The 14,338-nt window shown below is 41.4% G+C and overlaps 3 protein-coding genes across 3 annotated transcripts; all 3 read left to right on the top strand.

Moving 5' to 3' along the window:
* The first annotated feature begins 2,662 nt into the window (after nt 1–2,662).
* On the top strand, nt 2,663–6,299 carry LOC134129067 (E3 ubiquitin-protein ligase NEURL3-like). The gene is made up of 4 exons (XM_062562399.1): nt 2,663–2,879; nt 4,439–4,951; nt 5,046–5,207; nt 5,305–6,299. The coding sequence occupies exons 1-4, from the start codon at nt 2,702–2,704 to the stop codon at nt 5,466–5,468; spliced, it is 1,017 nt and encodes a 338-aa protein (XP_062418383.1). The 5' UTR covers nt 2,663–2,701; the 3' UTR covers nt 5,469–6,299.
* Nucleotides 6,300–7,014: 715 nt separating this feature from the next.
* Nucleotides 7,015–9,720, top strand: LOC119224589 (E3 ubiquitin-protein ligase NEURL3-like). Its single transcript, XM_037481695.2, has 4 exons — nt 7,015–7,164; nt 7,795–8,307; nt 8,402–8,563; nt 8,661–9,720. The coding sequence occupies exons 1-4, from the start codon at nt 7,134–7,136 to the stop codon at nt 8,822–8,824; spliced, it is 870 nt and encodes a 289-aa protein (XP_037337592.2). The 5' UTR covers nt 7,015–7,133; the 3' UTR covers nt 8,825–9,720.
* A 644-nt stretch (nt 9,721–10,364) lies between these two features.
* LOC119224585 (E3 ubiquitin-protein ligase NEURL3) lies at nt 10,365–12,459 on the top strand. The gene is made up of 4 exons (XM_037481691.2): nt 10,365–10,514; nt 11,145–11,657; nt 11,752–11,913; nt 12,012–12,459. The coding sequence occupies exons 1-4, from the start codon at nt 10,484–10,486 to the stop codon at nt 12,173–12,175; spliced, it is 870 nt and encodes a 289-aa protein (XP_037337588.2). The 5' UTR covers nt 10,365–10,483; the 3' UTR covers nt 12,176–12,459.
* Nucleotides 12,460–14,338: the final 1,879 nt, after the last annotated feature.

Below are 14,338 nucleotides of genomic sequence, written 5' to 3'. Positions count from 1 at the left end.
AAATCCACTTCGCCTTATAATAGGGGGATTCAAATATTAGATTAATGACTCGAAACTATTCATCCCATGTTCGAGTAAACGCAAGAATCACAGGTGAGAGCTATAAACACACGGTGAGAAGTTAAATAAAGTGGCACCAGATTATCTGCAACACTAAAAACCAGCGACGCCCAATTGAAAAAAAATCAGCATCCGGGCTCCAATCTAAGATCCACATTTGCAAGTCGCGCATTAATTCCTTCTGCTCCTCGTGGGCACAAACGCGCAAAGTGCAAGGCATCACGTCTTTATTGTATTTTATAATTACTGCATTTCATCACCCAGTGAACATTTTTTGGTTGAAAAGACGTTGAATCAACGTCTATGCCCGACGTTGAAAAGACGTTGCAAAATGGTTTAAAAGTGAAAGTTGTTTCAACGTCTATTCGTAGACGTTGAAAAGACGTCTATATTTAGACCGCATATCAACGTGATTTTTAATACGGTAAAATGTCGTCCTCTACTTTGTGCTATAGCATTATTTTATAGGTGTAAAAAGAAATGACGTCCACATTTGTGCGTTTACCACCGATATTAAAAATCACGTTGAAAACTGGTCTAAACATAGACGTCTTTTCAACGTCTACGAATAGACGTTGAAACAACTTTCACTTTTAAACCAATTTTCAACGTCTTTTCAACGTCGGGTCATAGACGTCTTTTAAACGTCTTTTCAACGGATAAATTGCTCGCTGGAAAAGTACAAGTTACACACAATCAGCTGTTGACAGTTGTCAATCATGTCAACAGCCCTTAACAAGGACAACACAATTTGATTAATTTGTATTTATTCATATCAATATAACACTAAACAGTTTTCCTATACAAAACAGAATACAGAAATAAATTATATTTTGTGAAAATAAACTATGAAATTATAAGTGAAGCAACAACATGAACCAGTTAGTTTAGAATTTTGTGTTTGTAAACCATTTTTCTGAATCATTGGAACTTCATTTTCAGATTCTGTAACAAGATCTGGTTCTGAGTCACTTGAATCCGGATCGTATACCTGAAATCAGCTCCGTCTCCCTCATCGTCACTTCAATGATTCAGAATGCGTAGAACACCCCTCAGTTGCAGATGCCTCTAGTCAACAAGTTAATTCAATTCAATTCATTTTATTTTGTTCAACCCAAAATGAAAAATAATCCTGAGGGAGCTTTACAGTGTGTAAACATGTAGCATCCTGTCCCGAAACCATCACATCGGCATGCGTAAAACTCAACTGGACAACACTTAAGGGTGAACAGCGGAGGACTAGCTGTGTACAGAAAGAACAACTTAAAGATGTACAGTACGTTCAATTCCTACGACAGAAATTATTCAAATATTCAGAGTAGTACACCAGGTGTAAGGCAGGACAACTGCAGGGACAAACTCCATCAGATGTAACCTCCATCCACAGGAAACTGTGAGGAGGGAAGAACAAAGACTTTAGGGAAAAGGCAAAGTGTGTTTTTTCGGTTTATGACAGTAATAAAAAAGTTTAATAATGATAACAGCAGCAGGTGTTTGAGAACCCTTTATAGATTATAATGTCATAAGTAAACAAACAATTTATGGCATTTCTGGAGTAACATTTCCAGGTATATTACACAGTACCATACTTTACAATGTTGCTTTAAGCATGCAGTAACTTACAATGTTTTGGCTAGCTTGTTTACAGGCCACAACTTGAATTCAGCTGCGATCTGTGTTTAGGCCGCGTTGCTTTAAAAACGTGTATTTTCTACATGAAATGGGAACGGCAATAATATGATATGGGTACAGCAACAACCTAACGCATAAGCAACACCAAACACACGGAAAATACTCTGAGGTTAACTTTTGGTCCAGTTCATGTTGAATGCTAGCATGCTCCAAGCTAGCGTGCTAACTAGCAAACTATCTGCGCTAACGCTAACTAGCTTACCAAAATAACAGTCTTTCCCGTATCGAGTGGGCAGCACAAGTAAAATAACTGGTTATAGTTCCAGGTGCTTCATTCAAACACTCACGTACTTACAGGCTATTGGGGCCGGTAGCCGTGGTTTTATCAGCCCGTTCACGTCGCTCTGCTCCCGAACACACTTCCCCTCGCGCTGCACCCGGTGGAAGCTCTGCAAGCGTCTAAGAAGTTGCGCATGCGCGTTACCGATGTGATCAGAGTTACGTGTTTTCAACTAATGTTTGAAACGGCCCGCATTATTTTGTCCTTAAAGCATATTGTTACGCCTCCTCTCCCGAGCCGGGGTGGCGGCGTAACAGACACACACACTCTGTATTTCCATATTCATGACGTTTTAAGAAAAATCTTAAATGCGTTGAAATCACGTCTTTGCGTAGACCAAATTTCGCCGACCAGTTCATTCATTATTATGATAATCGTAATGATATTATAGTCTCTCTTTCAACCTTACGTTACAACATGACACATACTCGAGAAATTTACCCGTTTCTAGCACTTTAAAGTTTCACGCACTTTTTCGCCGGTTGAAAAGACGTTGAAATGAGGTCTTAGACGTTCAGACCTCATTTCAACCCGATTTCAACCATATTTCAACGTTGAAATAACGTCTTGTGCTCACTGGGCACAGTCAAAATGAAACTGTTTTTGCGCGATCAGCTCATTTACATTCCCAAACACCGACTCCTCCCTCCCCCTTCTTTCACTTTCGATATGATGCAGGGGGGATGTTTTTGTTGTGGAGGCTCTCCTTCACTGCAGGGCTTTAAACGAAACCTTTCCACTTCATCGCAATCAAATGACGATACAGACGAGAGCACGTCTTCTGCCAAGAAACCAAGCGGAGCCTCCTTCCTGAAGATGGTGAGAAAGAATGACAACCGGACCGCAGGTAAAATATTTGTTCGTTCTCTTGACTTATTTTATGACGGATTCAAACGTCAATAAGGTGCTCTTTTATAAACAGTTTGCCAAGTTGCATTTAGGAACTTTGAATTTATTTTAAGTATATGTGCATCGTGAAAGCATCCCTATTTTTTTCAAGAAGCTATAAGTCACTCTGTGATTAAAGATTAAAGTGAGATCTGCAACAGGACAGCGTTGATAAGAGCAGATGATTAGCGGACAATAATAAGCCTTAAAAACGCATCGCGGGGTAATGATTTATTTCCGAGCTGTTAAACGTGTCATAAAGAAGATTACTAGAAACAACATGAATTATTGGAAACACTCTGCTTCAAACAACAGCTTCAAACTTTTAAACTTCAAACTATGAACAGTATATTCACTGTTTAAAGCTTACAGTATAATTCCAGTGTTTGGCCTCCGTAAGCGCCTGACGTGTTTTATGCTTTATGCTCATTGTGCAGGAACTTAAGATATGTAACATATATTAAAAAGCATTTATGTTAGATTGACTCTAACATATCTCTGAATGTAATTATCTTGTCTTTGTCAAATATAAAGTTTAGCACTTCAGCTACCAGTCACAGCTGTGGAGACATTGGTTACAGTTGTTTGTTCATACAACCTTTGCAGGTCTATGTACAGCTTGTGACCCTGTTTGTATTTTATTTTTTATTTACTGTTTTTGTACTATCTTGACCTTGAGTCTGTAATAAAGAGTCGATCGATTGATTGACGCTCCTTGTATTAAATTTACATATATGGAAATATATGGAGGCGCACGCTCTGTGCAGGGTGGAGGGCGCGTGCTCACCTGTGTGCGCGCACGCGTCTCTGCCTGTGTCCATTGGGGCGGGAGTGCCGTGCGCAGCGCAAAACTGGCATTGACTTCATTAAGGAGGGGAAACACTGACCAAAATGTAAATATGAGTTAGATTGCTAGCTAGCTACTGTAGCTACAAAGCGGCAGGCTGCCGTTAGCTGCTGCGCGGACGGTGTCATCGAGTAACGTAAACAGCGTTCAGGCGCCGAACGGAAGCACCGAAATCCGCGTTGCGTTTCGGTACTGTTGTATGCGGGTGTATAGGAACCGGTACGAATATGGCACCGGTTCTCGGTACCCAAACATACTATTGACTCTGGTACACGGAAGCTATAAGACATTAACTTGTTTTTTAATTTTTTAATTTATAAACAGGAAAACAGGCTCCTGTGGAGCAAAACAGCGGCCAACACAGATCATCAGCTCCCGATCACAGCATGACCACAAAAAACGTGTCAAACCATTTAGAAGTTTTTAAATCTCACTCAGCATCATCTTACTGGTGCAATAAATAGGCCTTAAAAACACATCACAGGGTAATGATTAATATCCTTAAGCTGTACAATGTGTCAAAAGGAAACTGACTAGAAACAAGATGGATTATTGGAAATGCTCAGTCTGTCATCACAGAATAAAAAGGCTTTAACGTACAGTACTGAGTTACTGAAACAGTAACGTGAATGATTAACTAACATCTTGTCCGTGCTTTGGCTCTTTTGCAGTTTTGCGGTCACAGACGTCACACACGTGTGGTCTGTCCTGCCTCGGCCCTTTGACCTTCCACCCGGTGGCTGTCGGGGACAAGATCCGCCTGAGCCGTGAAGGTCGATTGGCTGAGAGGACGGCGGCCACGTTCAAGAACGGCCTGGTGTTCAGCAGCCGCCCGGTGAGGATCCAGGAGAGGATCTGCCTGAGGATTGAAAAGGATCTGTTGAACTGGGAAGGAGCCATGCGGGTGGGCTTCACCAACGTGCCGCCCTCGGACAGGTCTCTGCCTCTGCCCCCCATGGCCATCCCCAACATCACCAATGTCCAAGGGAACTGGGCCGCTGCACTGCATGAATCCCACTGCCAAGTCGGTTCAGAGCTGGAGTTCTGGCTCACTCATGGAGGCCACGTGAAAATGAGAAGCACCAACTTCAAGCAGCAACAGCTACTGGGAGGAGTGGATCTCAGCCGTCCACTTTGGGCCATGATAGACATCTACGGACAGACGTGTGCCGTGTCCCTCCTGGGTATGTTTACTCTACATAACAATGTTTTTCTAGTTATTTTTTTAAGGTTTAACGTTTATTAACAGAGGTGATCATTGAATACTCTTTGCCACAGGATCAAAGAAAAAACAGGGGTGTATCACCCGGCGGTCGTGTCCTGCACCCGGATACCTCCACTCACCGGATGCACACAGCCACAACAGTTTGACCCCTCTCTCACGTCTCCATGGAAACGGTGATGAATGGATCTCCCGTCTGGACATGGAAGTCCCTGCAGGTAAAGAGTCCTTTCTTACCTGTCCAACCAAATGCTACAAAATGTAACCCAACAGAATCCATCCTAAATGATAATCTCATTTTTTTATGTTATGCAGCTGAAGGCAGCGTAACCAGATGTGTGGTGTGCATGGAAGAACAGTCTAAAATCACATTGCCATGCGGCCACAAGTGTCTTTGTGGCGCGTGCGCATTAAAAGTCATCCATCAGTTCGGCACCTGCCCGCTGTGCCGACACGAGATCAGCGCTTCATCGGTGTAGGTGCTACCAGCTCCTGGACAGCAGGCCAGAAACACCAACTACAAGCTACCGAGTGACTTTGATGCAGAAAACCGACGGCCAGCAGTATGTGACCTTTTGTTGAAGACAGTCAATGACATTGCATACGATTCTGCACAAAATGTCATGCTGTTTACACACACTGCACGGTTATCTTTGCCTACACAGCAAAATTTTCCAGTGTTGGGCAAAAGTGTTGAAGTGCAGAGTTGTAATCACTCTGCAAAAGGTTGATTTAACTGTTATAGAGTCAATTGTTCAAAAGAGCTGGAATCATTAGTGTCAAGATCAGATTAATTTGCAACACTTAGTAGAGTTAAATGAACTCTTTGATCGGTTTGAAATGTGACTGTACAGTGTCACACTTCCTGGTTTTGGGTTTAACTCGACGTACTGAGGCGCGTGGATTGGAGAGGGGTGCGCTGGAAACCACTAGATTAGCGGTTGGATCCCTGGCTGCTCCACGTCCCGTGTCAAAGTGTCCCTGAGTAAGACACCTGACTCCCATTTGCTCCCCGAGCTAAAATGTAAAAACCATGGGTTAAAGATGTAATGTAATTTGCTTTGGATAAAAGCGTCAGCTAAAAGACACGTAATGTATTTAACACTGAGCAGATTTATTTCTGACACTTATTCCGAGGTAAATTGTTAACACTTCGTTGAGTGCTAATTCAACACTGACAAGGTGAGACAATTTAAACACCAGCTTAGAGTAGAAATTTAATCTCACAGAGTGCATTAAACTCTCTGAAATTTGCTGTGTAATTGATGTTGTAATTCTGGATTCAATCACTAATTTTGTAAAAAGAAAAATGTTTTTTGTTTATATTTTTATATTGTCTTATTGTAAAAATATGAATACATCAATAACATGTATTATATCTCTCACATAAATGTGTTTTCAATTCTTATTTTCAAACTTGTTATGGTTTTTATCTTACAATGTGTTGATCATGCAACTTCTTTAATGTTATCTCCTATCAGTTTATTGAAGTTTTACTACTGGTAACTTGTTTAGTCAAATGATTAAGAGAACATTTAATAAAAAAACTTAAGTATGGCATGTTTTGTTGACAACAAACTAGCAAACTCAAAATAAGAGCACTTTGTAAGATTATTCAGTCTTTGGGCATTATTCGTTATACAAATAATTATTTGAAATTTCAAAACTAAACCCAACACGAGCTCATGTTGGAAATCTTTAATCTCTCCAAACCAAACTCTACAGTCACTAACCATCGCTCAGGGTGCAACGGGAGCCTTTAACGAATACTAAAATACACAATCAAGAAAACGGCACAAGAAGTACACTGTCTACATTAAGAATTCTCATTATTTGCATAAAGGATGCGTGTGCATCAAGATCATCACGTAAAAGTGCACCAAGATGTCAAGTTTCATAACTACGTGATAAAACAATAAAATAATCATGTAATGTATTATGCATGCTCAGCCTCTACGAGTACATTGCCTCCCTCTGGCATTCGTTCACTTTCCATATGATGCTGGAGGATGTTTTATTGTGGAGCCTCCCCTTCACAGCAGGGCTTAAAAGAAGGCTCCATTTCCACTGTGTGGCAAACAAATGACGATACAGACGAGAGCACGTCTTCTACAAAGAAACCAAGCGGAGCCTCCGTCCTGAAGATGGTGAGAAAGAATGACAACCGGACCGCAGGTAAAATATTTGATCTTGCTCGTGACTTATTTTGCAATTCACAATATGGATTTAAATGTCAATAAGGTGCTCTTTTATAAACAGTTTGCCAAGTTGCATTAAGAAGTTTGAAATAATATTAAGTCAGTTTTATATTATTGTTAGCCTAATACTAGTACTTAAAATAATGATACAGTGATTCATTTTAAACTGTTCATATTTGGGACACAACTTATGTTGAAAATTCTTCTTTTGCAGTTTTTATTTAAAGTAATTACTTTGGTGTGAAAATACTTCACTAGTTAAGGTTTTCATGTATATTTTGCATTGTGAAAGCATTCCTATTTCTTCAAAAAGCGACTGAAAGTCACTGTGTGATTCTCAGAAATCCGCAACAGGACAGCGTTAAGTTTTATAAACAGATTATAATCGGACAATAAATAGGCCTTAAAAACACATCACAGGGTAATGATTAATATCCTTAAGTTGTACAATGTGTCAAAAGGAAACTGACTAGAAACAAGATGGATTATTGGAAACGCTCAGTCGGTCATCACAGAATAAAAAGGCTTTAACGTACAGTACTGAGTTACTGAAACAGTAACGTGAATGATTAACTAACATCTTGTCCGTGCTTTGGCTCTTTTGCAGTTTTGCGGTCAGAGACGTCACACACGTGTGGTCTGTCCTGCCTCGGCCCTTTGACCTTCCACCCGGTGGCTGTCGGGGACAAGATCCGCCTGAGCCGTGAAGGTCGATTGGCTGAGAGGACGGCGGCCACGTTCAAGAACGGCCTGGTGTTCAGCAGCCGCCCGGTGAGGATCCAGGAGAGGATCTGCCTGAGGATTGAAAAGGAGCTGTTGAACTGGGAAGGAGCCATGCGGGTGGGCTTCACCAACGTGCCGCCCTCGGACAGGTCTCTGCCTCTGCCCCCCATGGCCATCCCCAACATCACCAATGTCCAAGGGAACTGGGCCGCTGCACTGCATGAATCCCACTGCCAAGTCGGTTCAGAGCTGGAGTTCTGGCTCACTCATGGAGGCCACGTGAAAATGAGAAGCACCAACTTCAAGCAGCAACAGCTACTGGGAGGAGTGGATCTCAGCCGTCCACTTTGGGCCATGATAGACATCTACGGACAGACGTGTGCCGTGTCCCTCCTGGGTATGTTTACTCTACATAACAATGTTTTTCTAGTTATTTTTTTAAGGTTTAACGTTTATTAACAGAGGTGATCATTGAATACTCTTTGCCACAGGATCAAAGAAAAAACAGGGGTGTATCACCCGGCGGTCGTGTCCTGCACCCGGATACCTCCACTCACCGGATGCACACAGCCACAACAGTTTGACCCCTCTCTCACGTCTCCATGGAAACGGTGATGAATGGATCTCCCGTCTGGACATGGAAGTCCCTGCAGGTAAAGAGTCCTTTCTTACCTGTCCAACCAAATGCTACAAAATGTAACCCAACAGAATCCATCCTAAATGATAATCTCATTTTTTTATGTTATGCAGCTGAAGGCAGCGTAACCAGATGTGTGGTGTGCATGGAAGAACAGTCTAAAATCACATTGCCATGCGGCCACAAGTGTCTTTGTGGCGCGTGCGCATTAAAAGTCATCCATCAGTTCGGCACCTGCCCGCTGTGCCGACACGAGATCAGCGCTTCATCGGTGTAGGTGCTACCAGCTCCTGGACAGCAGGCCAGAAACACCAACTACAAGCTACCGAGTGACGCAGAAAACCGACGGCCAGCAGTATGTGACCTTTTGTTGAAGACAGTCAATGACATTGCATACGATTCTGCACAAAATGTCATGCTGTCTACACACACTGCACGGTTATCTTTGCCTACACAGCAAAATTTTCCAGTGTTGGGCAAAAGTGTTGAAGTGCAGAGTTGTAATCACTCTGCAAAAGGTTGATTTAACTGTTATAGAGTCAATTGTTCAAAAGAGCTGGAATCATTAGTGTCAAGATCAGATTAATTTGCAACACTTAGTAGAGTTAAATGAACTCTTTGATCGGTTTGAAATGTGACTGTACAGTGTCACACTTCCTGGTTTTGGGTTTAACTCGACGTACTGAGGCGCGTGGATTGGAGAGGGGTGCGCTGGAAACCACTAGATTAGCGGTTGGATCCCTGGCTGCTCCACGTCCCGTGTCAAAGTGTCCCTGAGTAAGACACCTGACTCCCATTTGCTCCCCGAGCTAAAATGTAAAAACCATGGGTTAAAGATGTAATGTAATTTGCTTTGGATAAAAGCGTCAGCTAAATGACACGTAATGTATTTAACACTGAGCAGATTTATTTCTGACACTTATTCCGAGGTAAATTGTTAACACTTCGTTGAGTGCTAATTCAACACTGACAAGGTGAGACAATTTAAACACCAGCTTAGAGTAGAAATTTAATCTCACAGAGTGCATTAAACTCTCTGAAATTTGCTGTGTAATTGATGTTGTAATTCTGGATTCAATCACTAATTTTGTAAAAAGAAAAATGTTTTTTGTTTATATTTTTATATTGTCTTATTGTAAAAATATGAATACATCAATAAAATGTATTATATCTCTCACATAAATGTGTTTTCAATTCTTAATTTCAAACTTGTTATGGTTTTTATCTTACAATGTGTTGATCATGCAACTTCTTTAATGTTATCTCCTATCAGTTTATTGAAGTTTTACTACTGGTAACTTGTTTAGTCAAATGATTAAGAGAACATTTAATAAAAAAACTTAAGTATGGCATGTTTTGTTGACAACAAACTAGCAAACTCAAAATAAGAGCACTTTGTAAGATTATTCAGTCTTTGGGCATTATTCGTTATACAAATAATTATTTGAAATTTCAAAACTGAACCCAACACGAGCTCATGTTGGAAATCTTTAATCTCTCCAAACCAAACTCTACAGTCACTAACCATCGCTCAGGGTGCAACGGGAGCCTTTAACGAATACGAAAATACACGATCAAGAAAACGGCACAAGAAGTACACTGTCTACATTAAGAATTCTCATTATTTGCATAAAGGATGCGTGTGCATCAAGATCATCACGTAAAAGTGCACCAAGATGTCAAGTTTCATAACTACGTGATAAAACAATAAAATAATCATGTAATGTATTATGCATGCTCAGCCTCTACGAGTACATTGCCTCCCTCTGCAATTCGTTCACTTTCCATATGATGCTGGAGGATGTTTTATTGTGGAGCCTCCCCTTCACAGCAGGGCTTAAAAGAAGGCTCCATTTCCACTGTGTGGCAAACAAATGACGATACAGACGAGAGCACGTCTTCTACAAAGAAACCAAGCGGAGCCTCCGTCCTGAAGATGGTGAGAAAGAATGACAACCGGACCGCAGGTAAAATATTTGATCTTGCTTGTGACTTATTTTGCAATTCACAATATGGATTTAAATGTCAATAAGGTGCTCTTTTATAAACAGTTTGCCAAGTTGCATTAAGAAGTTTGAAATAATATTAAGTCAGTTTTATATTATTGTTAGCCTAATACTAGTACTTAAAATAATGATACAGTGATTCATTTTAAACTGTTCATATTTGGGACACAACTTATGTTGAAAATTCTTCTTTTGCAGTTTTTATTTAAAGTAATTACTTTGGTGTGAAAATACTTCACTAGTTAAGGTTTTCATGTATATTTTGCATTGTGAAAGCATTCCTATTTCTTCAAAAAGCGACTGAAAGTCACTGTGTGATTCTCAGAAATCCGCAACAGGACAGCGTTAAGTTTTATAAACAGATTATAATCGGACAATAAATAGGCCTTAAAAACACATCACAGGGTAATGATTAATATCCTTAAGTTGTACAATGTGTCAAAAGGAAACTGACTAGAAACAAGATGGATTATTGGAAACGCTCAGTCGGTCATCACAGAATAAAAAGGCTTTAACGTACAGTACTGAGTTACTGAAACAGTAACGTGAATGATTAACTAACATCTTGTCCGTGCTTTGGCTCTTTTGCAGTTTTGCGGTCAGAGACGTCACACACGTGTGGTCTGTCCTGCCTCGGCCCTTTGACCTTCCACCCGGTGGCTGTCGGGGACAAGATCCGCCTGAGCCGTGAAGGTCGATTGGCTGAGAGGACGGCGGCCACGTTCAAGAACGGCCTGGTGTTCAGCAGCCGCCCGGTGAGGATCCAGGAGAGGATCTGCCTGAGGATTGAAAAGGAGCTGTTGAACTGGGAAGGAGCCATGCGGGTGGGCTTCACCAACGTGCCGCCCTCGGACAGGTCTCTGCCTCTGCCCCCCATGGCCATTCCCAACATCACCAAGGTCCAAGGGAACTGGGCCGCTGCACTGCATGAATCCCACTGCCAAGTCGGTTCAGAGCTGGAGTTCTGGCTCACTCATGGAGGCCACGTGAAAATGAGAAGCACCAACTTCAAGCAGCAACAGCTACTGGGAGGAGTGGATCTCAGCCGTCCGCTTTGGGCCATGATAGACATCTACGGACAGACGTGTGCCGTGTCCCTCCTGGGTATGTTTACTCTACATAACAATGTTTTTCTAGTTATTTTTTTAAGGTTTAACGTTTATTAACAGAGGTGATCATTGAATACTCTTTGCCACAGGATCAAAGAAAAAACAGGGGTGTATCACCCGGCGGTCGTGTCCTGCACCCGGATACCTCCACTCACCGGATGCACACAGCCACAACAGTTTGACCCCTCTCTCACGTCTCCATGGAAACGGTGATGAATGGATCTCCCGTCTGGACATGGAAGTCCCTGCAGGTAAAGAGTCCTTTCTTACCTGTCCAACCAAATGCTACAAAATGTAACCCAACAGAATCCATCCTAAATGATAATCTCATTTTTGTTATGTTATGCAGCTGAAGGCAGCGTAACCAGATGTGTGGTGTGCATGGAAGAACAGTCTAAAATCACTTTGCCATGCGGCCACAAGTGTCTTTGTGGCGCGTGCGCATTAAAAGTCATCCATCAGTTCGGCACCTGCCCGCTGTGCCGACACGAGATCAGCGCTTCATCGGTGTAGGTGCTACCAGCTCCTGGGCAGCAGGCCAGAAACACCAACTACAAGCTACCGAGTGACTTTGATGCAGAAAACCGACGGCCAGCAGTATGTGACCTTTTGTTGAAGACAGTCAATGACATTGCATACGATTCTGCACAAAATGTCATGCTGTTTACACACACTGCACGGTTATCTTTGCCAATGTTGTGAATCTAGATTCAATCTCTAATTGTGTAAAAAGAAAAAAAATGTTGTTTATATTTTCATATTGTTTGATTGTTAAAATGTGACTACATTAATAAAATGTATTATACCTCTCACATTAATGTGTTTTCAATTCTTATTTTCAAACTGGTTTTTGTCTTACAATGTGTTGATTGTGCAACTTGTTATCTCCTATTAGTTTATTGAAGTTAGAACTGTTGTTTAGTGAGATGATTAATGGAAAATTCAATAAAAACAAGGTTAGAGTTCCTAAATCTCTCTAAACCAAACTATACCATCACTAATCATCGCTTAGGCTTCAACGGGAGCCTTAACGAATACTAAAATACTCAATCAAGAAAACGGCTTATTCCACACTAAGAAATACACTGTCTACATTAAGAATTCTCGTTATTTGCATAAAGGATGTGCAGTGAAAGTGCAACAAGATGTCAAGTTTCGTTATTACTTGATCAACATGAACAAAGCAAATGATTGACAGAGTTGCAAATAAAAAGAATGATTGCAGCTGTTTAAATGGGCCCGAGGACGAATGGTTTCATGAAATGTTTTCGCTTTGTCCCATATTTATCTCTGTCAGCTGTAATGTTCCAGCCTTCCCCGATTAGTTTCACCAGACTTCTTTTCAATGGCGGCTTGTGCAAAACGTTCTAGATAGGGCTATTTAATCAATTCCAGCATCCCCGAATGATTTACTGCAAAGTCGTAAATGTATTAAAAATCCAATACTAATATGTGTATGATATTCAACATTTATTGCAACATTTTTATTTGTGTCACCCTCCCAGTTTAATATATATATAGTGACTAGTGGTCAGAGTACACAAGTATTCCCTATTTTGATTATATATAATAGAACATTTTTATTTATGATTATTTTAAAATTAATTTTGCTCTTCTGCAAATGAAACATTTTTCATCCTTTAATATGATCTTTTCTTTTTGTTCGGGCTCAAGGAGGGGGGCTCCAGGTTGGGTGACGCCCCATTGCCCTCTATTGGCCAGCCACCATTGCTACTTTCTCACCTGCTCTCACCTGCTGTCACCCTCTCAATCAGTCTGCCAAGAACCTTCTCCTGTGCACTTTCTGGCTTTGGCCGTCTGAACTAAAAACCTCTTCTGCTACCTCCCAAAGTGGAGTCTATGTTTGGGTGCCTTGCCTGCTGCCTCATCCGCAAACCGGCAGAAAAATGAGCACCACCTGCACTGAGTGGCTTTGGCTACAATTTATATGTTAACTCGAAAGAAAACAACTTATCAAAAGATCAACCAAGAAGAGTCCTTATCCATCCTTACTTTTTATTTATTTTCGCGTCAAATCAGCTGATTGATGGAGTGCTCCGGGTTTTCGCCACAATAAAGTGTCCTAATTTGCATAATCAGGAGGGGGGTGATTTTACGTGATAGTTATAATCTAATTTCCACTAGTATTTGAAAACGGATTCCTTGGCAGATCATCGCGGGAGCCATTATCTCTCATACAAACACGCTGTTTCTTCTGCTAAGGGGAACCAAGAGGCACACACGTTCCACATCGTCCCCGATTGAGATGATGATGTGGAAATCATTATTCTGCGCCTGAATGCGCCGTAATTTATTAGCACGGTTTCGACAAGTGTTGGTGCCATAATGCAGGTTTTGTTGCTTTTGTTTATCTTGAGGGAAACACCGGGTTATTTGCGACATGCAGTTCATACATTTGAACACAGGGGGGGCACATTACCAGTGAAATGCATAGAAGTAAATGCCTGCTAATGAAGACAGGGGTGAATGGGAAGCGCACAGTCGCAGGTGTCAACGAGGTGGCGTCTTGTGCGGCGTGGTGCCTGTAACCAACCAATGTAATGTATTGCAAGGACATTGACGATGGTAAATGTACGCGGAGCACAGATTAAAATGACCAAAATACACACAGCTCACTGGACAGTGCATGTTGTTTATGGCAAAACATGTTCCCTG

This window comes from Pungitius pungitius, chromosome 5, assembly GCF_949316345.1.
Source record: "Pungitius pungitius chromosome 5, fPunPun2.1, whole genome shotgun sequence".
Taxonomy (NCBI): Eukaryota; Metazoa; Chordata; class Actinopteri; order Perciformes; family Gasterosteidae; genus Pungitius; species Pungitius pungitius.
The sequence above is the reverse complement of the archived record's forward strand: the minus strand, read 5'-3'. Positions and strand labels throughout refer to the sequence as shown.

What these genes read in the sequence shown, in the direction of transcription:
- LOC134129067 (XM_062562399.1), top strand. Translation starts at nt 2,702, where the DNA reads ATGATGCAGGGGGGATGTTTTTGTTGTGGAGGCTCTCCTTCACTGCAG. An exon ending in GAATGACAACCGGACCGCAG is followed by an intron (nt 2,880 to 4,438) that starts GTAAAATATTTG and finishes GCTCTTTTGCAG; the next exon opens with TTTTGCGGTCACAGACGTCA. An exon ending in GTGTGCCGTGTCCCTCCTGG is followed by an intron (nt 4,952 to 5,045) that starts GTATGTTTACTC and finishes TCTTTGCCACAG; the next exon opens with GATCAAAGAAAAAACAGGGG.
- LOC119224589 (XM_037481695.2), top strand. Translation starts at nt 7,134, where the DNA reads ATGGTGAGAAAGAATGACAACCGGACCGCAG. An exon ending in GTGTGCCGTGTCCCTCCTGG is followed by an intron (nt 8,308 to 8,401) that starts GTATGTTTACTC and finishes TCTTTGCCACAG; the next exon opens with GATCAAAGAAAAAACAGGGG. An exon ending in GGACATGGAAGTCCCTGCAG is followed by an intron (nt 8,564 to 8,660) that starts GTAAAGAGTCCT and finishes TATGTTATGCAG; the next exon opens with CTGAAGGCAGCGTAACCAGA.
- LOC119224585 (XM_037481691.2), top strand. Translation starts at nt 10,484, where the DNA reads ATGGTGAGAAAGAATGACAACCGGACCGCAG. An exon ending in GTGTGCCGTGTCCCTCCTGG is followed by an intron (nt 11,658 to 11,751) that starts GTATGTTTACTC and finishes TCTTTGCCACAG; the next exon opens with GATCAAAGAAAAAACAGGGG. An exon ending in GGACATGGAAGTCCCTGCAG is followed by an intron (nt 11,914 to 12,011) that starts GTAAAGAGTCCT and finishes TATGTTATGCAG; the next exon opens with CTGAAGGCAGCGTAACCAGA.